This window comes from Anser brachyrhynchus, assembly GCF_964034855.1.
Source record: "Anser brachyrhynchus genome assembly, chromosome: 4".
NCBI lineage: Eukaryota > Metazoa > Chordata > Aves > Anseriformes > Anatidae > Anser > Anser brachyrhynchus.
The window spans coordinates 5,525,721-5,551,854 of NC_137698.1; the positions used below are offsets into that span (position 1 = coordinate 5,525,721).

A 26,134-nucleotide genomic window follows, 5' to 3' on the forward strand; every position below is an offset into this window, starting at 1 on the left:
ATATCTGCTTCAGTTTGCAGCTCATCTAGTGAAGAATAAATACCCACGAGTCTGCATTCTAGATGGAGGAATCAACAAGATCAAGCCAACTGGTCTCCTCACTGTTCCTTCTCCACAAATATAAGTGACTGTAAATGTTTGGGACGATCTGTCTGAATAGGCAAGTCTTACAGTTCAGCATGCATATCCTGAACTCAAAGGGCATTATGTTTTCCCTATACAACCTCTCTGGATGATCAGTTGTCTTAGCCTGCAGATCAAGAGCAGAGGTGTTTTACACTTATTCTTTGATAAAGAGCTTCAGCTGGCACAGATGGAAAATGTGAATCTTAAGGTTTTCTACAAATTCTTTCAGCAGTGATGTATTACGCAACTGGCTGAGCTCATCTGCACACAGAAAGAGAAACTCAGCTGGCATTTGGTTTCTTAGAAATTTTTCTGCAGAATGAAATAAACTGGCAAGTGGTGGCTTGAAGCTGCACTTATATAGGTTATTTTTCAAAAGTATTTTACTGTGAATATTGAAAATAATGAGCTGAAGTTGTGTCCTGTGTATCAAAGAAGAAAAAAGTGTTCTCTTTTATTTTGTAGAATAATTGCTGTATCTTGTGACCTACTTTTTTGTTGTTGTTGTTTTGAGAAAGCATTTTTCATCTGGATTGGAAATAAAGGTATGTCCTAGATTGGAGATCACTGTAAGAGCTGCTGCTAAGTCAGTCCAAAGTGTATCATATGCTGCAGAAGTGGAGAAGGCATACTCCTATGTGGAGAATTTAACATCCAATTTCCTGAAACATGGCAAATGTAACTGTTTCTGAAAAAATTATGTGTACCCCAAACATTTTTTTTACAATGCTATCTTATGACAATAGATCTTTTATTCATCAAATGCTGGTGTTTATCCATGTTATTAGCTCATGCCTTAAAAAGAAACGATGTAGTTGTAATTTTCATATAAAAGTAGTCTAGAGAAATTACTGTTTTATGAATGCACTCTCTAATTGGAGGTGTGAAGTTCTGTTTGGTTTATTTGCAATTCTTTCAGCTAGTGGTGCAGACTTTTTGGAGGCCTGTAATTTTAAAACTGACAGATGAAGACAGCAATCCTGTTTCCAAAGTAAAATGGATCCAAGTGCTGTAGATGAGTGAAAACAGGGTTCTGCAAAGGGCATAAGGCAACAGTCCACTAGAGGATGTGGAAATTACTTTGCAAGAAGAAGCTAAAAGTATTGAAAGCACCAGTAGGGACAGGAATTAACATCTCTGTTGCCAGTAAGCTAAGAATAAATGTGATTCAGACAAATTTTCAGGAGATGTTTTAAAACAAACAAAAAAACACCACTGTATTTCTCCCCCTCAAAATCCCAGATTAACTTTCCTAGCATGTCAGCTCCGTTACTCCAAAAATAATATGGGGGAGGTGTGGAGGGATTCTAGGAAAAGAAAATAAACTAGTTCAAGAAGGCTATTTGAAAATAGTATCTTTAATCCAGGAAAAGCAGTTCTTATAATTTAAGACTGACAGGATGGCTCTGACATGAAATGGGAAGTTGGAAGGATTTACTTTAGACAGAAGGGAAGAAGAAGCTTTTACATTTCTGTTTCTACGTTTTTCAAGTTTAGAAAACGTTGTGACATTTGGGGTATAAAATATATTTTGTAAAACAAACAATGACAGAGACCTGCTCACCTGGTTACAGTCACACATTAGTTTTTATTGTAAATTTGACACTATTTTTGCTCTTTGTTAGAGCATAGCCTGACACAGTGGTTTACACAGTACGACCTCACTGTTAGGGTAACAAGGATCTGCTCTGGAAGATACGGTTATCATATGCCTTACTTGAGGATTTTCTGTCATGAACAGTTTATAGTTTGGCAAATAAGATCATTGCAGCAACTAACTTCATTTTGTTTTTCTTTGTCACAAGAGATTTCCAAAGCTGAGGCAGTTGTGAGAGGAGAGAAGAGGTCTCTAAGAAGGCTGTGAACCCAGGTCATGAATATTCTCTGTAGATCACAGGCAAAATGATTTCTTGTTTGATTTTTTATCTGTTATTGGTTTGTTGTTTTTTTGGTTTTTTTTTTTGAACTGATATTGCGGAAGATGAGACCTTGTGGAAGGTGTTGAAAGAAGAAGTCTTTGTTTTCATCTGTGTGATGGCCAGAATATTTCATTCTGAATTTTCAGAAGCTAGCCTCTCTGGAGCTGATGTTATCTCCAGCAAGCTTTAGTCTTACCTTACCGCAACTGTTATTTTGAGAACATTAATGGGAAAACATGATGAGTGAAAAGAACATGGGGAAGGAAAGACACCATTCAACTCCCTTTATCTTAGTTGTGATTTGTCTTTAAAAAAAAAAAAAGCAAAAAGATGGAATTACAATTTACTGGTATATGTGGCTTTCTTACATCTAATGCCAGCATACTGTACTGAAGTTTTCAAGAAGTTTTTGACACTAAAAATCTAAGAAGTTTGATAGGGTGACTGGATAAAAGGATCAGAAAGAAAAACAGGTCTCTCTGCTAGCAGAGCATTTCTACATAAATGTCTGGCACGGCCTATGATGCTCAGGTGACTTTAAAAGTGGTGCAGAAACAGAGAGGAGTGGTGAGCAAACACCAGCATGCTGATAATACAAAATCACCCACTGTGATCCACCTTTTGCTTGTCTGCTTGGCTAAAGAGAAAGACATTGCGATACTCAAAGACAGAGAAATTCACTGTGGTCACTGTGGAAGGGTGCACATGGGACCCTGGAGAACCAGTTTTAACCATATTCAGTGGTGAATTCATTGATTGACAAGACATCGTTCCAAAACTTAAGAGCAGCCAGATAAGCCCCACAGAGTGTTGGTGATTGTAAGGGAAGAAATGAACAAAGGAAGTTCTACCGTCACAGAAATAACCTGTATGGTACATTTTGAATACAGTACAGATGCTTTATAGTACCAAAAAAGATGCACAGAATACAAAACAGAGTAAGATGTTGTGTTGACTGAAGATCTTCGGCATGGAAAAAGAGACAACCAAAACAGAACATACCCTATTTTCACAAAAGTGCATCCTTAAATTGTGGAATTTGTTGCCAGAAGAGGCCAAAAGAGTAAAAATACTCATAAAGAAGGATTTGTCTAATCCTTCTTTATGGAAGCTTTGTAGAAGAGTTGAGTTTCTGACTATTACCACAATGTATGATTAACAGTATTGAACGCATGGAATTCCTAATGTATTGATTAAGAGAGGCTGAAAGAATACACCAGAGATGGATTACACCGTATTTCCTGTGCTCCTTTTTCAAGCATCTGTCTTTCATTAGTGGATATTGGGCCATACCCAGTACAGCAGTTTGGGTGATGTTATGTATTTAATCCCAGCTTAATGGTTCCTTCTCCTTTATGCAGGTACTCAGAAAAGGACTGTAAGCCCAAAGAATAGAATGCCTGTAAGAAAAAAAGATTTAATGTGTCCCTCGCTCCTCGTTCCTCTGGTAGGAAAGGTAGGAAGTGTTCAGTATCTGCTGCAGCTAATATTTAGAATGAGAAGCCAGGTCATCTTTCAAATTAAAAATACCTAATACTTAACAGGTTCAACACTTCCTTTTTGAATAATATAGCCTTTTTTAGTATTTACATATTGCACATCTGTAGATTTCAGCTATAATGCAGTTCAGTCTTACCTTTGAATTTAAATAGTAAGATTCAAGTCATATGTATTTGTGTATGGATATATTCTTACAGCAAACTTAAAAGCTGCCATTAAGTAAGAGTTTACATGGTAAAGTGATGTTTATATGTGTTTTCCATGAGAAGTCATGGGAGAGGATGTGTGTAAAAGCAGGAAATGTCAAGAATTGCTAAACAACACTGATTTTTTCCCATTTACATAGAACTACATGGAAAGTTGTGTAGCTAACAGCTGGATATGACTGCAAGTCACTCGTATACCTGTACTTAACTACTTCAGTCAACGTTTTTGAAACTGTGCCTATAAATTGGCATACTCTGTCTAGATTCAAGCATGTAGGACAAGTGCTCTGTCACAAAATTAGCTCTTGATCTCCTCTTCCCTATGCTAGGGAAAATCTTGCATTTTGTGGTAATTTTTCATTAGAGAATTTATCTCATTTTTGTAGTGGTTGCCCAGTTTAAGAAATGAGTAACAAAACATATTTGCTTTGTTGTTCTGCCAAGTTTGGCAGTGCTCTGGTGGAGCAAGCAGTTGTCAGATTTCATAGAGTTCTTGAGAGATTTTTGGAGGCAAGGGTTTTTTAGCATATATATTTCTGTCATTTATCCAGCAGTGCCAGAGTCATTCTCTGTTTTAGACTGTAACTGGATATCATGAAGATCTAGTAGGAGAAAACCAATTACTGTTCTTCAGAGCTGATGTTTTCTACTGCTAGAATAAAAACATTCCAACTAAAAATTTCCCACTGTTTAGTCTGGAAAACATTGCCTTTCCCAGTCTGATTTTTTCCTACAGGTTTAAAAACATACTGAATTTGCCCCAGCTACGTGTGCCTATAGCTTCCTGCTAGGACAGCCAGGTTCCCCATATAGTACCCAGGTGGACACCTAGGGAGAAGCAAGCAAAGGAGATAAACCCTCTTAGTCTTCCATCTTTAATCATTGCAGACTATCAAATAATTGCTGTTAAAATAGAATGTCTTTCTTTAGACCAGACATAGTGTTCTGAGAATTTTAAAGTAGATATTTGTTATTTTTAAGATGTATCTTTTCCATTTAGATTCATGGTCTCCCCTCTGTCAATATAGGGTATTTGGTAGACAGCCTTTCTAATATTTCTGACGTAGAAACAGTAACCACAGCAGCTAGGCGGAGAAAGGTATGTCTTCTTTTACTTAAGTGATTTCTTTTTCTGATCTCCTAAATAATCTGTAGAAGTATGAAGAGCTAACTAATTTGTTGGAATGGGCAAGGGGTTAAATTTAAACAACGTCCTTTCCTTGTGTCTTTTTCCAGGCTTTAATCTATCATTAGGCTAACTGATCCCTTTGTGTCTTTGTGTAGACAGAATTTGTGCAGGCGTAATAAGATGATGCAATGTTTTTTCAATGACCTTCTGGATATCATTAAGTATTTATCGAGTTATTAGATCTGCCATCCCTTTTTTTATAAGTATTACCTCTCATATGAGGAGGACTCAACTTCTCACACCTTCCCTGTCATCCTGAGAAGAACCTGCTCTAAGAGCGCCCGTGGTCAGGTACGTAAAAGATAGTTGTACATTACAGTCAGTTAGCAAGACTTCCCATGCTGCCTTAGTGAGCTAAGGAGGATGGTTATCGGATTCAGTCTTAGCTGGACTTCAGAGCTGCATTGCACACAGCTCAGAGGATAAGGTTATTATTCAGAGAGGTACTGTGAGAGAGTCTGTTAGTTTTGTGGCCTGAGACATACTCGCTGTTCCTATTTGCAGGGCATGAGTGTCGTCCACAGTATCCATTCTGGAGATTTAATTTACGTTTTCAGTTTGGGTAGTGAATTAGGCTTCTTTGGTGAAGATAAAAACTGTCTATTTCATTCTTTAGCTTTCACAGTGTTAATATTTTGCTATTTTGGTCTGGGAATTGTGTGGGAATAAGTGTGGCCTTTTAGTCTCCCATTTTCAGTTATCTTTTCTCTGCTCATGAGTCAGACTGACCTCTCTCACTGTTATGTTGGAAGCTTAATTACTGTCATCAGTCTTATCTTGCTATTTTTGATTCCTTGTCCTGGTCCAACTTGCAAAGATTGACTGAAAGAATTTTTATTCCTCCCAAAAGAGTGTTTCTTTCCAGGATAAGTAGTGAAACTTGATCAGTGCTGACTGAGCAAAGACTAGATTTGTATAGTTGACTAGATAAACTGCAGATTTTCCTTTTTCTTTGAATCCCAAGCTGTAAAGCCAGTATCATATTAAAGCATTCTTTTAAATTTCTAGCCTCAGTTGAGAGATGATGCTAGAAAGCATGTTCTGTTTTGGAAGCAGTGTCCCATTTGCTTTTGAAGTAACCATGAGGTTTAAAGTTTGCTGGTGGTGGTGCTTTTTAAGCCTTACCACTAAAACACCTGTTGGACAGCAGTCTGCGTTCTATGAGAACAGTCTGTATTCTGTTAATGTAGGTTGACAAATTTATCTCATAGTACTATAATCATGTTGGACCTAATTCAATATTCCAGTGTGGCTGTCCCATTTTATCAGCAGTTACTAAACCAGTGTAATGCTGAGTTTAAAGAAACTGGTTGACCCAAAAAAAAAAAAGATCAGCAGAGCGTTATTACCAGTGAATCAATTTGTAAGTATTTCTTGTAAGGCTTTCTCCCAAATTGTGTTTAATCATAATGTAAATACATCTTCAAATTAACCTCTGGTAGTGGTCTTGCATGTGATGGTAAAGTGACATCAGCGCATGCACTGTTGTAATTCACTTATTCTATTACTCTAGGGATAGATCCTAAGTGCCTTAGGAGCTGTATCCCATAATGTAGACACCAAGTGGGTTGCCAGACACAGTAATCTGTGTGAAAGAACAGATACAGTAGAGCAACTCAGAGGTCAATCTGGTAGTCATTGTATTCAGTGGGAATAACCCAGAGAAAAGTTGTTCTAAGTAATACTTCTTAACTAAAGCAGTATTAAATTTGTCTCTTTCTTGTCAATCTAAGGTTATCTGGCATTATATCATTTTAAAGAGTCATAGCATCTGATGATATCAGCTCTCCCAGCTCAGCTGGCCAAAGAAGTCCTGTGAGTACAGAACAGGTACATGGAATCTTTTTTATTTTAGTAAGAAATCAAATGATTATGGCAGTAGCTTGAGTTATTGGGCTATTGTTGCCTGTCTTGCTACAAACTTTCAGTGTGTCTTGCACAATTGTGGTGACTCAGACCCCCTCACTAAAATGGGATTAATAGTGCTTTCTAATTTTACTTGATGTGGGAAAAAGAGCTGTAGTGAGTATTGTGACCAATTAAAATGCAAGAGTATGAGGACAATGCAGAAACTTAAAATAACTTCTTTTCCTAGTAGTTTCACTGGGAGGCCAAAGATAGATGATAACATGAATTCTGCATGACCAGATTTGTAAACTATCCTTTCCCTAGTAAGTACTACTAGTGAATGGATGCCAGCATTCCCACAAACTATTCATAGCATCTATCAGCAATGTAGTATTCATGATCAAGAAGCCCTTGTATTACAAAGCTTGTTATAAATGCTGGTTAGTTACATCCAGCAATCATGTTAATAGTGTATACTAAACATTCTTGTGCAGTTAGGAAATAATAAAATCTGATCTATTTTCACTGACTAAAATACTTAGATTTTTCTTTAATGTTAATCAAGAGGTCAGAAGGGTAATAAAAATATTTTTTTTTATTTTATTTCTTCTCTTTTAGCATTTCAAGTGAGTTTGTGTTGCATGCAGGGAATTTGTGTAGAAGAGAAGTATCATTTTACATAGTTCTTCCATGTCCTGCTGTGGCTTGTTAAGGTATAAAACCTCTTCCTCAGCAGTAGTGAAATGCCAAATTCTTTTTGCTAATAGTTTTCTCACAGCTTCTCAGTGGGGAAATACTCTTTTTGGATCTCTGTTTTCCTGTCCTGTCCACATTTATCTACTTCAGATCTCTATTAAAAGGAATTTCTAAGGAACAAACCATTTGTGTTTACAGAGATAAATCTAGACCAGAATTTTGGAACTACGTGTCATGGAGTCGATCACGTGACATTTAGCCTTTGCTTAGATAAGTTAGTATGTGATATCCTACTATTATTGAGTCTTCCGCAGTTCCAGGCTGTCAGTGTTCATATACAAATTGAATACATTCATCCTCTGGGTATTTCTGACATGTTCTAACAGCTGTTGAAAGACAGGTTTTTGCCTTAATCTTTTTTCACTTGGCATTATCACAGCAAGCTGACTCAAAACAAGTCAGAGCTATAGTTTTCAATCTTATCCATAGAGAGGACTTTATCTTGTTTGGGAGGTTAGCTCATAGTTCTGGCACCAGTGAGCTCAAGAGTAGCACAGTATATCTTCTGCTATGCCGTTATAATCGCTACGTTAAAAGAATTGTTCAATCCTGGGGTTGCAGAAACATACTTTTATTGAGCACACAACATTCAGCTTCCTCAAAGGGGCTAACTTTCTGGCCATTATGTCAATTAATTTGATTTGCCTTGGTTCATTTCCTACCCTAAATACATTTTTTCTCAATCTCCTTGAAACTTGAATGAGCTCATATCTCTGATCTTAATTCTTTATTTCAAGTAGAGCTGTTCTTACAGGTGACATTTCTCCAGCCTCAAAGAAATAGGTGACATCAGTTTCAGGATGTTAGAGAGGAACTTGGTGAATATCTTCAGTATTTCATGCCCTCAGTGTAGGACTGGTTCAGAGCTCTGTGGCTGTAAATCTTCAGGAACTGAGACACTCCTGCCCCTGGAAAGACACCCCATTTGCAATAAGTACCTAAAGAATGAACATGGAGAGTTTGCTTTACCATAGTTTACAACAATATAGTTATCAAACAGCTTTCCGTATTCTGACAATGCTGTTAAAAACTTCCGGCTCTTTTTGCAAGCTCCTCTGAACCCAGCTAGAATAGCTAGGAGGAACTGGAATAATAACAATACCTCTGTGCAATATTTATATAGACAAGTAGTGCATGCAACATTTAAGATTTATTTTATACATGACTCTGAGTGTTTTACAAAAGTAGATAACTCTTACCATTTCATGCAGACAAAAATTGTGCTATGAAACGTTGCAATTACTTTTGAAGGAGAAAACACCTAAACGCACAGTTATACTGTATCTGTAATAAATGAGTTGTTCAGACTGTGCTCACTGCTTTTGAAATGCCTTGTGCCTCTTGGTACTGTATATGCGCATATATATTTATCTTGCATTTCTTCTTAAAGTCCCATAGGTAGACAATATTTGTCCAGGCTTCCTTGTGCTCTTTCACCCTGCCTGATAGTGTTTTTACTGTGTGCTTTCCAGGCCCGCCCACTCACCCTTCCAGGATTTAACTTTTCACATGCCCTTACCTTTTGCTCACCTTCCTTACTGGAAGCATGTGAGGGGTTCTCTTTCTCAGAAGTGTTTTTAATGCACGCATCGTGTCTCCTGCTCCTGGAAATTGCTTGTTCCTTATTAGCAGATGCCTGAAGGCAGTGACATTAGCATCCTGGGCTTGTAATGAAATGAGATTGCTGCCATGCAAAAGGGGAGGGAGAGAGAAGTAGAAAATTCCTCTCAGTGCCTCCCTTGGAAAGGCAGCCCTCTCGTAATGAATCACCGAGAGAAGTCTTCATGATGATGGATGGGGACCAGTGGGCTGGCAGGAGAGAGTTGAAGGCAACAGGGAGTTATTCTCTAATTACTCTTTCCTGACAAGATAGAATAACAGACACCTAGGGCTGTGCTTCAAACTATGCCTCCTGCACGTGCTCGTTACAGGAGCACCAACGTCCCTCATGGCCAGGGGCTGCTCTTGGATTATCACACCCTGAGACAGTGGCATGAACTGTCACCTCCCCCTGTGACAAAGACAAGGTGGCTGCCTTTTTTTTTTTTTTTTTGTGAAGTAATGGGAAAGAAAAAAAAAAAAGCAGTGAAAATAGTAAAGTAGTCCTACTGTGTATGCTACACACAGAAATTATGCAATAAGCAGTCACAGTAGCTAGTGATTTAAATGTGAGAGTTAGTCTTACATTATACTGAACTTGAAGATTTCCCACGTTTCTGGTGCTTATTGGGTAAATGCCAAAAAAAAAAAATAATCCTGAAATCCTCAGTCTTCTACCTCTTTCACTTAATTCATGTTTCTTTTATGCCGTTTAATCTCTTCTGCATGGTACCCCTCCATGTGGATAAATCCTTTTAAGGGTGTAGCAGAACAGACTTCATGTGCTCAACAAACTTGCTGTGAATTCCAAGTACTTAAGGCTGAGTAAATATTGTACTCTGGTTAAGACAGGTCACCATGATGCCATCTTATAAAAACGGATTTTACTATTTTGGCAAAAGGAAATGTTGTGTGTTATGGAGCCCTAAAAGTTTTTTTTGCCTTTGGGCATTGTGCAAATATAAATACGTATATATAAATAGTTCCAACCCTTCAATATATGTATGTATACATATGTTTATATAAATAGTTCCAACTCTTCTTCTCCAATTTCTGTGATGAGTGACCCCAAACCAGACTTTTTGTCCTCCAGGGTGACAGGATTAAGTTTTCCAAGAGCGCTGAGAAACCTTTAACTGGTGCATGTAGTACAGTACGTGTATCTCTCCCTTTTTTCTGTAAATAATAATTTATATGTGTACATAGGATATCCCAAAAAAATGAGGTGAGGTCAGTCTAGGAAGATTGGAATAGGCATTAGTCCTTTAGATTGCAGTCCTTTAACTGTTTGGTCTAGGTATTTACAGGGAACTGACAAGCGAAGACAGAATACATGCAAGAACTGGAACTTAAATCAGTTGTTAAACATGTAAGAGTTTCTGAACTTTTCAGAACTATCCCTGACCCTTTGCTGTTGGCACATGGGACCCTAATTTCTTTTTCAACACTACTGTAGTTGCAACAATAAAAACATTTCATAGTTCTGAGTTACAAATTACAAAAGAACATGCCTAACAATTTTTCTTAGATTTTGGCTTGATGTTTTCAGATTTTATTTTTAACTAATTGCACAGGCAAACATGTATTGTGAGGACAAAGTCATACAGGAGAAGCCCCTAAGCATTGTATTCCACAGTTTTTGAAGGTGGTTGCCCATCCATAGCAAGCAACTCAGGTGAAAGTGCAGCAGTGGATGGCTCACCAGTTTGAATGGGAAATGGCAGGAGGAATTGTGAGTTTTGACTTGGCGTGAGGAACTTTGAGGTTCATTTTATTCTCTGTGTAAATTCATATCTAAAACTTGTGTCAAGCAGACAGCCCCAAAGATCAGAAAGTCATAATTCTCAGGCTCATATATTTAGCTAGGCGTAAGCCTTTTCTTGCTTGAAGTGCACAGAGGACTTCACCTTGTAAATTTTCATACAGTTGGCCAAGTCTTTGCTGATGCAGGGAGTAGATGAAAAGGACTTAATGCTTGCCCCAGCCTGTTAGTGGACATCATTGCATGTTTAATCCACTGTTCTGCACTAAGGGTTAGTGCAATCTCTGCTGTACACCTATTAATTGCTATAATGTTTTGTTGTCCTGTTGCAAAGCCTCACCTGTTTGATGTATAACATCTTGATAGATTATTACGGCACTGGACTGCTGCAGTTTTGTGCAAAAACATGCCAGTGTTCTGTGTACCCTGCTTGGTAGGACCTAGGTTAAGTAAAGGTTTCTTCATGCAACAGCAACTGCTTCTTGAAATGTAGCCAATTTTCAGAAGTTTTCAGTTACTTACACAAAGGACTTGTAAAAATCTGAACCTTATGTTAAATGAGACTCAAGTTCCTGAAAATCTGGCCTTTGCATTGGGTGCTAAACACTTAAAAATTTGGACTTGAGCTTGGAAAATTTGTCCTCATAAAGTCAGGATTTACATACAGCCTGTTTGTAAATGGTTTTGGTGGGAAATGCTGGCAGCGCCATCCCTCTGGTATTAATTGTTAACCTGTTTTGCAGACCACCCACTCTGTGCAAACCTAAGTGGGTCACTCATTACCGAGATTTGTCCTTACTGATTTCATTTAGTTGATTAAAAAAAAAAAATCTCTCCTGCCTCTGTTTTCCTTTTGAATTCTCAGGCTGACTACAAAATCCCTGTAAAGTCCCTGCTGCCCCTGTTTCAGATTTCATTTACAAGGGAGTGCTTTTTAGGAAGAAAGTTTAACAAGTTCAAATATTAGCAGGCATGAAGATTGTTTTACTGATTCAGCAGGATACTTATGCAGGTGATCAGAAGCACAGTCAGGTTGAAGATAATGTCATGATTCTTAGCTCTAAGTTAGGTGTAGGCCTAAATACCCTAAATACTTTATTCTGATCTGGCTGGAAAAAGTTATCAGGCAAGACCAAAACATCAGGCTTTGCCTAAATCCACTCAGAGACCTGAGGGCTTTCTGCTGTGTTGCTATTTTGTTTTATTAAACCAAAATCAAAAATACCTCCTGTTGCTGGAGAGCTTTAATCAGGCTAATGGATAGCAGTCAGAATAATAAAAGTGATGGTGCTACTTTGACAGAAAGAGGAGGGGGTAGAAACAATAAAAAAGCAAAGTGGAGAAAGGCCACCCACCAAAGATGTGTTGAAGGGATGTAAACAGCCGTGAGAGTATGCAAACAGAGCCTGGAACTGCTGGCGTTCAGATAACACATCCCACTTGTGAGCAGTTACTGTCAGAGAGAGGAGGAGCCTTTCTTGGCTGGAGCTGCTGAGTTGCCGTCTGCAGCTAGGTAATGTTTTGTTTTGGGGGCCTGCTCTGTGGGAGGTACTGCTTGTGCGAAAGCTGCCTTTGCTCTTGGATTTAGCAGTGGCGTAGCCTCCAAGGAGAAAAATTATCTCATTAGCTCTTGGCGAGGAGGTGGTTTACAGCCAGAACAGTCCACATGTGCACAGCATGGTCTTTGTCACACAATACAATTTGTAATCGCTGATTGCTTTTTGGCTGATGCTGAAAGCCTGCCTGTCAATCCCCACCTAGAGTGCAAAGCAGTAAGTTATCATCCTCCCCCATCTCCAGTCTAGTTCAGCACAAGCTCCACAGTAGAGACAGTAAAGTCTCACTGCAGGAGAGGTTCATAACCTTTGGTCATATACAGCTCTCCAAAACTATAAATTTTTCTCTTTTTTTTTTTTTGACGCTTTTTTGAGTGGCCTCCTTTTTTTCTTTTTTTTTTATGCTAACCATGGAGTTTGGACAACAGTGGAACTTCTCATACATAGGTACATCCAGTGTAGTGCTGTGTTTGCTTGCAGTAACAGTTATCCAAGCATACGTTGAAATATTTAAAAGAAAAGAGTATTTGGACAGAGTATTTGGACCAAAAGCTATTTTTTATTATTTTTTTTACTTTTATTGTGACTTTTAAAAGTGAAGTTGAAATTACATTGTTTTCATCAAGATGATCAAAAGCTTGGAAAGGTCATGTCAGTGAAAATGATTGAGGGTGAAGAAGACAGGTAATAAATGTAGATGTTATACCCAGATTTATCAGTAAGTCAGTCAAATTTGTGAGATTTGGAAAAGAATTATCATTCACCGATCATTTCACTCAGCTTCCAGCCCTCGTTCCTTCCCGAGCCTGTCCTGTAAGCTCCCAGGTTTTTTCTTCATATACATACACAGCCTCTCTTTACCTGCCTCCCATGCCTGTCTTCCTAGGTGCACATATGGTCCTGAAAGCAGAGGTGGTGCTTTTAGGAAGGCTGCACAGTACATTGTGTTAGCTGTTACTCCAAGTAGGTAACTTTTTTTTTTGACAAGTGCATACTTCCAGACATAATAACAATTAACTATAAATGGCAAATTCTTTGAAATCAAAGGACTATTTGAAACTCTCATGCAGGAGAAGGAGGAAGGGAGAATCCAAACTTCAGATCTCCTGCATTTCTTCAGGTTGTCCCGTCAATGCTGGAACTCCGTTTCCTGGCTGAACTGAAGAATGTGAACCTTGCTGATCTCTGATAATGCCAGTGTCCTCACCAAACCAGGTAATGGTAAAAAAGATTCTCTCTTTCTGTACATTTCCTAACACAATTCCTCCTGAGACGTAGTAGCACAGCCATGGATGGCAGTCTCCTCTAAAACAACTAGCCTTGCACACACAGTCCCGCTCAAAGATGCTCTCACCTGCATGGATGGCAGCTAATAAGAGCGAATACTGAGCAGATCAGCAGTAATTCCTATGCTTTTTTGGAGCACACATTGCTACAGGGAATAGTTACATTATTATGCTGCTATGCCATGTGAAATAAACCAAAGACTTACTTTGTGGGAAAATGGTTTAGGGTTATCCAGAACTCATGACTCAAGAGGCAAGAACAAAGAATCGTTTCAGCATAGACCAAAGTTAATTTCTGTTTATCTGAAGAAGACATCTTTCTGGAGGTGTCTGTCCATCTCTTGTCTCATAAAGATCAGCTACTGAGGAAACATTGTTTAAGGGAACTGTGTAAGCCTCCGACTGTGCCCTGTGTGCACATGTCCAGCTTTGACTGCAGGGTAGACAACCTAAAAATGCACAAATGTTTGGTGCGTGGCATGGGCTCAAGACCTGAGATGACTTTTTCTTTATTTTAGATTTATTTCTGAATTATCTTTCTCCTCTGGTGCAACTGTTATGAACACAGCAGCAAAACTGGGAGGGCAGGTGTTGCTTCATGAAGTAAATCCCCAAGTTGGTGCTACAGTAGAGGACTTCTCCTCTTCCCTCAAGGTAAATTAAGAAAGCTGGTGCTCAGGTGAGCATCTCTGCACACACTCTGTTGCACGGCTCTAAGCGTGCCAGGCAAAATCCTGCACATACTTACTGAAAGGGGAAGACAGCCTTTATTTTATTAGATAAGAACAGGACTTAAGGAATGGTTTTCCAAACAGGGCAAGTCTAGGAAACAAGGCTGCCTACTCACTGGGGTTGCGGTTGAGTTGGCTTGTGCGGATGATTTCTGGATTGCTGACACACGCGAAACGCCAAAGCAGTGAATGGAGAAAGCCTCAGCGATGCTGACAGATTGGCTGTTCAGAGCGTCTTGTGTCAGGATTTGTTTTTGCTTAAGGCTGGGATTCGTGTGTATGCTGTGTATGGCAGCGTTTCTGTTTTGATTAGAAGGAGTGTGTGGGAAGCTCTTTGTACTTGCAGGCTGCATTATTAAGGTACGATGATTTATAACGATAGACGTTGGCATCACCAGAACTGTAAAGCTTTTCTCAGGGGAAATCTGAGATAGCAAGGAAAATTAATGCTTTCTGTATGGATTAATTATACAAAATTATGCTTAATTAAAGGGGGTAGTTTATTGTAGCTTAATCCTAAAGATGCAGAATTTTCAGGCTCCCCATGGGCCTCTCGAGATATCAGTAGGGCTGGAGAATATTGGCAGGGCTGGTGGGAGGTACAGTTGGGTATTCCTGGAAGAGTTTGACCTTCAGACCCATTCAAAGGGAAAGAAGGGCTAAGGGAAAACCCGAGAGCTGCAAAGTCCAGTAAAATGTTTGTGTAGGCATTCAGAGTGTACAGTCAGTATGGAAGGTTCTCTAACATAAAAAAAAAAAAAATACCTGTAATAATAGACTGGTGCCCGCAGTCTAACTGTTAACTGTGGAAAACATATGGGAGCAACTTAATATATACCAAGAACAAAGGGATTAATGTCAAGTGTTGCTGAACAAATTTGTTATCCAGAAACTCTCAACTGAGTGCAAGTCTGGAATGCATCCGTTCTCCCAGTATTGCGCCAGTGTAATTATTTGTTTAAGAGGTATTCCTGTGTTTACTGCCTTTGCTGAAGCTGATGTTTGCTTTGCAGAGACCCACAGGTAGGTATGGCCTCTCTGTGAAACCTTGGGCACAGTCGTGCGTGAATGAGGCACGCTTTTCACTCGGTGAGCCAACAGCTTGGATTCTCAGAAACCATTCAGCAAAACCCGTGCAGAACATTTCATGCACAAGAAAAGATTATCAGATACGTACTTATGCCTGTGTGGACAGTCGTTTAATGTGAGGAGTGTACCGTAGCGCACTCATTACATACGGATGTCTTGAGGAATAAGCAATTTATTTGATGTGGTGTAGCATAGTCTCTCTTCCAGTTTCTTTGCCTCCATTTTTGCAACCATCGACTATTTCATTTATTATTCAGTTATTATTTTTACACATATAAATTATTATTACCAGGTGTATCACAGACGGCAGCATTTTATTCTTGTGTCAGGCCTAGGGTTCTTGGTTTTATCCAGCTTTCATATCCTCCTGTTTCCCTTACCATCTCTGAGACTCATATCCAACTCCTGAGCAAGACTTCAGTATTTTCTGGTAGCAGTGGAGCTGAAAGCCAGGTGCTAACTAGGAACGTGGGAGGTGCAGGTCTCCAGTTTTCACCTGAGCCTCAGATTCTGTTTCCAAATATGCGAGTTATTTCCTCTCTTCTCTTCTTTTGCCACCTCTGAGGATATAAATGTGGTTCTCGGCCTACGATCAGGCTTGATAATTTGTTTACAATTAAAATTGAGTGCAGCAAATCTTCTGTCATTTGTGCAGCAAGCTTGATAGTGAATAGCTGCAAAAATGTTTACAGTATTTCTAAACGAGTTCGTTCATTCTGCTACTGAAATATGGAGATAATCTGATGGTCTTCCTCAATGAAGATAATTACATGTTTTTAGCTGAGAACCAAATCGGTCACTGTCTCCTGTTGGTAAATGCTTATGCCAAGCACAGCAGCATAGATTTGGACCCAGAAGGAGAAAAGGGAAATGAAGCATTCCTGACTGGGATTTTTCTGGATGTGCCTCATTCCCTGTGTCTCTTATGAGCATTAATGGTAACTAAAAAATTGTCAGACAGAAAACTGTCTGAATCTGATCTGCCCCTGTATGAACACTAGGAGATGAGACTCTGAAGCTGGTAGAAAATAACTGGGTTTTGCCAGAAACTTCAGGACTGAACTGTAGGAGGAAACTTGACTACATGCTCCAGTGTTTGATTTGTCTCTTTCCTGCTTTTTTAATACAATGATAGCAGTCATGTTTGTTCTGCATGACGTCTGTACTTTGTTAGGACTTGATTTTCTGTCATTGCTCTGATAAGCTGCTGCTCCTGTGGTGAATTCTGCTATTGTTATCTCCTTTGTTTTGTTTCCTGGGGTTATTATTTTTGTAGCTTTTGGGTACACACATTTATGACGTTTCTTGAATACATTTCAGGGAGTGTATTACAGTGCAAGTCAGTGGGAAGATGTAATAGTTTGCCATTTGATACCATGATTTTGACAGAGCTATCTGAGCCTGAAATATAATGGATTGGGTATTAAAGAGCAATGTTGAAGTTTCCTTATGTGCTACGAACTGATGTTTGTGTGAGCTGTGAGAATCCTGTTTTTCAAGCTGTGCCAAGCTGGGGATGGTATGCTTCACCTCCATCCCTTGTAACTAGTGAGGCAACATGAACAAGTGTTTTGGGGAGATGGAAAGTTTGTTCTGGCCTCGGCCACTGAGTTGAGGCTGCTCAGTTGTCTTCATTAAAGTTTTGTTTCTCTTTCTTCCATGTGTCTGATTTGACTCTTCAGCATACCATTTGGGAGATGGATGTGTTTTACTGTTTGTTTAGGCGAGATTCAATTGTAATTGGTTTTGTAGGTGCTACTATAATTCGAATAACAAATACAGTACAGTTTCATGGTGTCTAATATTTGAAAAGCCTTCACTGAAAGGTGTTCTTCACAGTGTTCTGCTAAATGCAATGCATTATTTTTTTCTGGGATAAACCTGTAACCTGCAATCTTCAGCAAATGGAGAGTGTGAGCACTGTCTACTCAGTACTCTGCAAGTATCATGGTTTGTAGGCAGAGAAATGGAGTACTGCTAATTATTAAATCATCCAGTGGTTTCTGTGGGGATCCAGAACTATGCATCTACCTGTGTGTTAAAATATCTGATGATATAAACCCAGTACCTAACTGTAATGGTCACAGAGTTGCTGACTGGTAATCTCCTACATCAGAGGTTCTCCTGGAGCACTTTCCTTCAAGGAAGACTCAGTGGGAATCTGTATACAATGACAGACAGGTTTTATTCTTGCCATGTGTCTGTTTTAAGATGTTTTAATTAAATTAAGAGCCTCTCTTGGAGAAGAAGTTAAGTATCATTTACGCATTGGGCAAGATCAGTAGCCTCTCCCTGCAGAGAGAGCCTTTCACTGCAAGCAGTGGCGGTGTCAAATGATGTCTGGATGCTCGAGAGCTCGTGCTGACCACCTGGTTTCCTAAAACAAGAAAATGACTAATTGATCCAGCTTTTGCTTTAATCAGGTGTCAGGGTGGAAGCGTGTTGATAAGTACATTTTCTCTGTGGCTGTGCCAGTACTTCCTCGTCAAAAAATACACCCACTCTGACTGTAGTAATAAGGAGGAATCGTAAATCAGAGATACAGTTAAAGTGAAGCTGAGTTTAATTTGGCTGAGAGACAGGATGCAATGGTTTTGTACAAGTGGAGAGCCTTCCTGTGAGACTGAGTTACTTCACACTAGAAAACATCTTGTGTTTGTTTTTTTTTTAAGTGGATAGTCAAAAAGTGGAGCTCTAGCCAGCTGTACCACTGCTGTGTCAGATCCATGGATTTAGTTTCCTTGAGAATTGTCTTTTGCACCTTTAAAGTATGCTTGTTTTGCAGTTTCTCTTGAAAGGGGAATTATCAAAGGTGACAGCTTTTCAACATTTATGAAATGTTTTCTATGCAGGGTTTCACTTCCCTGTGAAATGTTCTTGGGGGTAAAAACACTTCATCAATTACAGCAGAACAAGGAAAACTGCAGCTCTCTTGAAATTGGAAGAAATGAGTTCATAAGACCATGAACTCAGGGAGGAGCTCTTTCAAGACTAGGAGAATATACCTGCTTTATATTTCAACAGAAACCTGCAGTCAGAAGAGTGCTGACTGCACACAGTGCAAAGGAGAAATGCTGTAACCCCCTTTGTGATACTAGATTAGCAACCTGATGCCCTGCCAGTGCATTGCCCTTGTCTGTTAGAGGTGTGGAATAACTTCATGAGCAGAAGAATGGAAATTAATAGGTGCTAAATTTATTTTGACATGGATGATGTATGTGATTCACAGAGAAAATACTGCAGGCATAATGTATTCAGGAAATACAGCAAAGCAGTCAGAACTCAGAGGCATATGAAGCATATTTAGATGTCAGCATCTCTGTCAAGTTTCAATAACATGTACTGTAGCTGAAAATGAAAATGGGCAAGTTCTTCCCTAACTAGAGGTTTGTTGGACACATTGAGGACAGGATTCGGAGTTTGCTAGACACAATTAGTCTGTTCTAGCTATGCAGTGCAGGCAGCAGTAGCTGGACCAGAGGTAGTGATGGTGAAACTCTAGAGAGTGACAGAAACCTCGACAGACACAGTCCAACTGAGGTAAACTCACAGCGTCTTTTCATGCCTGTGTCTTCATGTGTGTCTTCAGATAGTAATTTTCTTCTCTGAGTCTAACAGATTATTTCTGTGGGCTCTCTTTCATTATGAACTTACCTGAGTAACAAAGGCTTTTTCAGGAGTATGTAGATTACGGAATTATAAACAGTTTCTACTAGGAGATTCCACCTTTTTGCCAAGTAAAATGTGCAGTAGTTAAATTTCCACAAAATATGTTGTTGCACTTTATCAGGGCAGATACTCTTTCAGGCCAACCACAATGAAAATTTACAGATTCGTTTGGAGTGGCCCAGAGTTTCCCTGGCAAAGTGATAACAAAGATAAACACTGTTGTTGTTGTTATTAAATATATATCCATTTTTAAGTGAAAAATAATTCTTAGGGAACGTATTCTGAAGGATAACTTTATGAAAATTAATCTTAAAAAAAAAATTAGTGGTTAAGTTTTTCTGGGAGTGGAGGGTTTGGGGTTTTTTTCAGCTTTCTCTTCATCTTTCTCTCCTTCTCTCTCTCTGTCTCTCTCCCTTCCTTTTCATTTCCTGTCATTTAACCCTTCTTGGAGGAGGTTGGTGTGACATTACAGGTACATCTAAAACTCTGCTGACAACTCCACTAATACTGACTTCTTTTCTCTAGTATCTCAAGTCAAAGTGTCTCAGGTTTACAGAGGATCACTCCTCTCCAGGATCAGAGGAGGGTAAGAACAGTGAACAGCTGAAGTCAAATCCTGCTTTCATTCTGAAGACTGACATTTAGCATATGGTATGTCGGTTGTCACATTTTCCTAGGTATCACGTAGCAAACATGAGGTGCTTAAGAGAGTTCCCACTAGGCCATGAGTGAGGAGAGTATTTATCCTGCCTATTAGCCTTAGCAGGTCCTGAAATAAAACTTCCACTCTGGAGACAAACAATTCTATAATGATGAATGAAGAGAGCGTTACCTTAAGCGTTGTCAGTAGTCTATGCGAAATTTGTCAGAGAGAGAAGTTTCATGTGGATATTTTGCTGTTATTTCATGTGGATATTTTGCCACTGTTAGGAGGTTGTTGCAAGGTTCAAGTAGTTTCTAACACAGCTGTTTGAGGAGGAGCCTGTTCAGGTGAAACATCCTGAGAAGGGATGAAAACACAGTGTGGGGTTTTTTGTCTGTTTAAGCAACTGACGTAACAAGCGGGATCCCTCTGAATAGAAATCTCTCTGTCTGTACAGCAGCTGGTATAAGGTAGCTCATGGATCGATATGACACAGTAAAAGAGTTTATTATAGCATCATCTATTTGGACATTATCGACTTTTCAAAAGCAATTGGTATATTATAATGGCACAGGATTTCCTCCATCATTTTTTTTAGGTGTTTTCTAATTTGAGAGCCAGATGACACCTCTCCCTCTGCTGTGTGCCATCACTTGCAAAGGTACTGTGAAACACACCCTGATCCAAAACTCAGCGTGTGGCATTTAGAGCGTGCTGGTGCTAACAATAGGACAGCGATGAATAGTGTGCAAGAAGAGCAGCCTAGAGGCACCGCTCAAAGGCAGTAATCCAGGGCTACTGTCAGACTTTGGCACATTGTCAAAACACTGCTGAAGTGTCACGCAAGAAGTCATTGCCTGGCTAGTCGTTGTGCAGTCTGTGACGTTCTGTTAAATTATACGGTACCAGCCGTGATACGATTTACGTTACTTTTTTTAATACAAAATGTCACTGTGCAACTGTATAATAATAGGGGAAATTGGGAAATTTCACATTTGGAATATGTGAAACATGTCTAACGAAGAGATAGGATACTGGTGGTGATGGTTTACGTGGATTAACTGGATGTTGTTTGTCCTCTGTTTCTTGTTCATCTTATTTTTCTTCCTGCTGTAGCAGTCCCTGCCTCTGATTCCCCCAGGCTGTGGGAAACAGATTGATCACAGGCTGAAAGGGGAGCGAGGGATGTAGCTGAACGGACTGGCTGTGGGCTTTGGGTGTGCTTAAACCCTGAGACATTCAAAGTCATGGTGGAAGCTTTTGCAGGAGGGTACCGTCTGTGCCATGAAGAGAGCAGGCAGATGACTGTAATATGATGTCTGGGAATGGATTTGGTAATAAAACAGTGTGCCCATGCTGCAGCACAGCACAGACAGACCTTATCTAGTTGAAATTTCAAAAGCAATAGCCACAGGGAACTCAGACAGGCACCTGTCCCCCACTGGTGATCCTTGTCTGAGCACTGCACTGCCTTCTTGCCCGACCAGCTTGTTTAAAGCTGGCCCAGCCACGTCTCTGCATGACAATACCCTGTGCTGCCTGCCCTCCTGCTCTTATTAGTGGTGGCACCTCGCTACCATCCGTGATTGTAATGCTGCCGGGCGCTCTGCAGCTGGCTGCAGAAGGAGGAGGTTGCTGTATGTGAGAGGCATTGAAACGGCTTGGAAACTGAGATGTTTGATTAACTGGGGGAGATCAAAAGAGCTGCAGGAATTATATTTGGCCAGACTATTACGATGGGACCCGAACTGTATAAAGTTGTGGTCTCCCAGGAGAACGGGCTTCAAATTAGCTGAAGCAAAATTTCTGGCCGAGTGTCAGGACAAGTGCTCCTGTGTGAGCAGGGGGGACTGCACCTGCGGCAAGGGGGAAAGTGCTGCAGGAGGAGGTTGCTCCTTAGGGCAGTGCTCCTCCAGCAATCCTTGAGCATGGGTAAGGCTGCACCGTGCCGTTCTGAAGAAGAAATTGCACATCCTGGCATGTCTGCTAGCTGCCAGAGCAAGCCTGCCCTCCTTGCCCTCACATACATGAATATATTTAAGTCATTTTTATGCAGTTCCTTCCATACAAATAGAGATGCAAGAAAGAGGCACGTTCAGCTTGCCGTCTGCCGTACCTCACTGTAGCTCGCTCAGAGGGGCAAGAGATGATTTGGGGTTTTATTCCCAATGTCCAGGAGAACAAATAAAGGGTCTAGAAATGTAGACAAATCACAGGAAATATTGTAAGCAATATTGACTCAAGGAAAAAAAAATGTTTACTTCTTTCTCTTGGAATTTGGGGCTTTTTTGTTGAATGAAGTCCTTCCCTCATGCCCTCTGAACCCCGAAGTTGTAGACAAGTTTTTGTTAGTTTGTTGTTTCCTCCTGCAGCAATTACTAATGCTGAGTTTTAGAGAGCTCTACAACCCTATTTTCACCTTAAGTCTGGTGTGGAAGAAACAGTAAATTTTGTAATTCTAATACACGTAGGGATTAAATGTTACTTCTGAGTAAAGGAATGAAGCTGGAATTCATCAACTGATGAAAAACCAGCAGAGAGCCATTTGAACTAAAACCTGTACAGTAACTCTGCTAATAGCTGAATGTATGTGTTTTCTAGCACAGCAGTAACACGAAGCTCAGTCCTGCCGTCTCTGAAGCCAGTAGCTGAGCTCCAGGAGGGAGGGTGAAGTTCTGATTTGCACGGATCCCACTGTATCTTGTTCTGCATGGATCTCACTGTATCTCTTAGGTCAGGGTTTGAAGATGGACTCATCATGCGAAGGGAAAAGAGCAGTAACGTGCAGGAGATCTCTTAACTTTCCAAAATACAGATGAGCACTGCACTGTTTCCAGTTGCTGTGCTCGTTTTTGTGTCAGTAAGTTAGGTTTTGACTTAAAAGAGGCTTTTTGGCTCCCTTGCAGTAACAGGAGGAGCGTGGCAAGATACAAACCAGAGCCAGGAGGGGCTGCTCCGGAGCTCGCGCATCCCGTGGCCTTGCTCCAGGAGGGCAGACAGCTGCAGACATGCTCTGGCAGGTAGCAGCCACGGCAGGAGGCAATTTCTTCTGCATAATGACACGATGCCACTGCCTCTTCTCGTGGCTTGGGCAGCAAAAAGCTGAAAATGGGCAGGAGGCCGGGATGCGTAAGAGGAGGGGAGAAAAGGAATGGGGTCAGGAGTTGGGAGTGCAAGGTTGATTGCTTGGGAGTGCCCTCCCCAGGCAGAAATTGTGGGCAAGCAGAAATAACTTGTGCTCATGAATAGAAAATAGATGGGGTCTGACCTTGCTTACTGAGGAGCTTGATGAGGGTTCAGGGGGCGAAGTCAGTGGAAGGAGATATTTGTCCTAATTTTCATCTTTATCTTTACATATTCTTAGAAAAATTGTTGGTCTGGGTTCTAAACCAGGGAACAAGTACAGAGGAGAGGGAACAGCTAGCTGTTCTGTGCTTCTGAACACCGCGCTGCAGCAAGAGGCCCCCAGGCTGATAAGGACGTCGTGCTTTCATTAGAATTACAAGCAAAGTCACACGCCCAATTTGTCTGCCGTCTCCTCAGATGAAGGGAACAGCATGATTGTTGGAATGGCTGATGTTGGTGCCCCTTGCTCATTTTACGTAACTAATGTTATCCTTTCAGGTACAAAAAATGTTATCGTTACATGGATGGGCAGCAGTACTTCACTTGTGCTTTGGCTCACTGTGTTTGCTTGATGAAGCACTGGCAGGAGATACAAGTTTTCTTTTCTTTTTTTAGCATGCAGAAGGTCCGAGTTGCAACACACGAACACACAGGGCTTGGACATTTCCAAGATGTGATGGAGCCTCAAGGCGAGAACTGAAGGGTGGTCCTCTGCCAGGCCGGAGCTGCTGCCCAGGGAAAACAAGTGATAAAGTAAGGCGTACAGAGTGAGGAACTTCTGCTTTTTTTTAATCTTCTTTTGACAGCTGGCTAATCTTTCTGAATTTGGAAGTAGTCAAGAGGCATAGATGGAGTAATAATAGCGACGTGTGTCTGACAGAATGCCCTGCTGCTTTATGGCTGTTAGGAAAATACCACAGGAATTATTTTTTTTTAAAAATAGCTCAGCGTTGGAGGCACGAGGGGTGTGACTGTGGCTGCAGGAAAAAGTTCAACTTCGTAGTTCCTAAAGTCAAAAAATTCCTCTTTGCTTAATATTTATCTCGAGGAGTAAATTGGCCTCTCGTGCCAGAGAAAACAGTCTTTGGGTTCAGCAGGTCCTGAGGCAAAGAAACTTTATTATTGTTCGGGCAGGATCTGGCAAACACTGCCAGGTGCAGTACTTTATACCTAACTTGAATCTTCCTGGTAGATGGGGGCCTAAACCTTAAAGTATGCAGCTGAGGATAAAGACTTTGAGAGCCTGTTTTTCATCAAAAAAAAGGTGTTTCAGGTACCTACAGTTAGGCTGGTACAGTTACTGGCAGGTCTGTTCAGGAGCTTTGCCTAAGTTGGTGTCAGTATGGGCTGGGCTGGAAGCTCTGCATCAAAACTGCTGAAATGCGAGGCTCCAGGAGCGCTCTCCTTGTCTCGTCCTGATGTCGCCCTGGTTTAGGGTTGGTGCAAGTGCACATTGTGAAAGACTTTGAACGTTGGTAAAGGTTGTCTCGTTGAAGGTAAAGTTGGTAAAGTTTGTCTCGCTTTGGAGCCTTGTAGAGAGTTCTGAGTAGTTGGTAATGGCATGTCATACCGGGGTGAAAAAAAAATTAAAAATCAGTAGCACAAAGCAGGACACAGTGGAGGAGGGAGGGACATTGCCTGTTGCATTTAATTTCTTATATGTGAGCAAAAAACAGTTTGTTCATTTTCAGGTGCAGGAGAAATAGGATTTAAACAACAGTTTCTACACCGAGTAAGAGCTCCATTTACTACATCTGCTTTGAAACGCTCTTGGATATTTGTTACTGGAGCACGTGTGGATCTTCTGCAGTGAGTTTCCTAACTGCTTGGCAAGGGAGAGGAGCAACGTCTGTTAAAAATTAACTAGCAACTGAAATAAACTGCACATAAACAGCTCCGGGAGCGTGGTGATTTCATCAGTATCTGATCTACTTGTTTGTCTCAGAGCTACCCAAGTTCTTTTTAATGTTTTAGGTATTCTCTGCTTTCTGCCCAGCAGCCTTCTCGATGCCCTGCTCAGCCGTTCCATCAGGACAGAAAGGCAGATGAGTTTCTCTGAACAGCTGAGAGGATTCACTGTAACCACAAGCAAGGTGTTTTGCATGGTATGAAGGAAGGACCTGATCCTGCTCTGCAGAAGCCATTGGCAGCAGGGTCCTGGTCAAGTAAATGGGGCTTACTTCCTTCTGGGAGCACAGTGTAAGCATTTCCCCGCTTCTCTCATCTCCCACGTGGGTGAGTTTACTTTCCTGATTTTCAGCAGTAATAAATACGGGTGTGGAGAGGTGCACAAACTCCTTCCAACAGCCAGTTTGTGCAGTCCATGTGCATCCCGTACGGGAATTGCCGCCCCATCACTGAGACGCGAGGCCGGTTCGACAGTCAGGACGCAGCCGTTATTCAAAGGATGCTTTCAATAGGCTTAAAAATCCCCCTCACGTGCCACTTTGCCTGGTGGCAGCGTCACGTGGTGTGGAAATGCTGTGCTCCTGAGCTGTCCCAGGGAGGCTGGTCAGTAGAAAACTCACCCGTTGAAGTGTCAGTTGGTGCATTTCAGGGCCAGAAAGAGAAGCCAGTTGTTTTCCAGACCCATGCTGAGGAATGCAGTTGCAGGCATTGCTTGCGTTCCCCCTTTGCGCTTTCTGTGGTTTCACCCCTACATTATCAGATTGTCTCTTGAGGGGTCACAAACGTGGGTCAGATTTATCTGCCACGTGCTCAGGATATTGCCCTACTTGATTTTTTGTTGTTGTTGTTTTCATGCAGTGCTGGGACCTGCTGCAGTCTGTAAAGGATTTCCTTCAGAGCAGCACAGAGGGTGACGCTGAATAGGTCGCCTCTACTGAAGGTCCCTCATTAGGAAAGCGGGCTTGCAGTGGTGACATCAGGTAAGAAAAATCTCCTCCTTACCTTCCTCAGGGAACCCAGTACAGTGTGTGAAATTGCCTGACGTCTTTAGTAGCACAGCTCACAGTTCTTGAGAGAAAAATGAAGAGTAACACGTGCTACGTGTCATCTGTGGGGTGTTTGCTGCAGTGCTGAAGGCACTCATTAGCCCAAGAAGTGTCCTCCTGTGGGAGGATGGATGAGCAGAAGGTGGGAACAGTGCTACGGAGAGCCCGAGCAAGA

The 26,134-nt window shown here is 40.8% G+C and overlaps 1 protein-coding gene across 22 annotated transcripts in view; it reads left to right on the forward strand.

The window, feature by feature from the left end:
* The window catches only part of TBCK (TBC1 domain containing kinase), a 147,175-nt gene that overhangs the window by 106,746 nt on the left and 14,295 nt on the right, over nt 1-26,134 (forward strand). For 12 of the 22 annotated variants that reach the window (XR_013950670.1, XR_013950671.1, XR_013950672.1 and 9 more), the window contains exons 27-31: nt 14-13,424; nt 13,532-13,676; nt 14,266-23,503; nt 23,621-25,240; nt 25,772-25,893. Coding sequence is in view for 10 of the 22 variants with exons in the window: in XM_080590632.1 (XP_080446758.1) it covers nt 14-124 (111 nt within the window). In the remaining 12 variants the exon portion in view is untranslated. Of the gene's footprint in view, nt 1-13; nt 13,425-13,531; nt 13,677-14,265; nt 23,504-23,620; nt 25,241-25,771; nt 25,894-26,134 lie in introns of those variants that run through there. The other 10 variants (XM_080590632.1, XM_080590640.1, XM_080590634.1 and 7 more) reach the window with 1 other exon arrangement.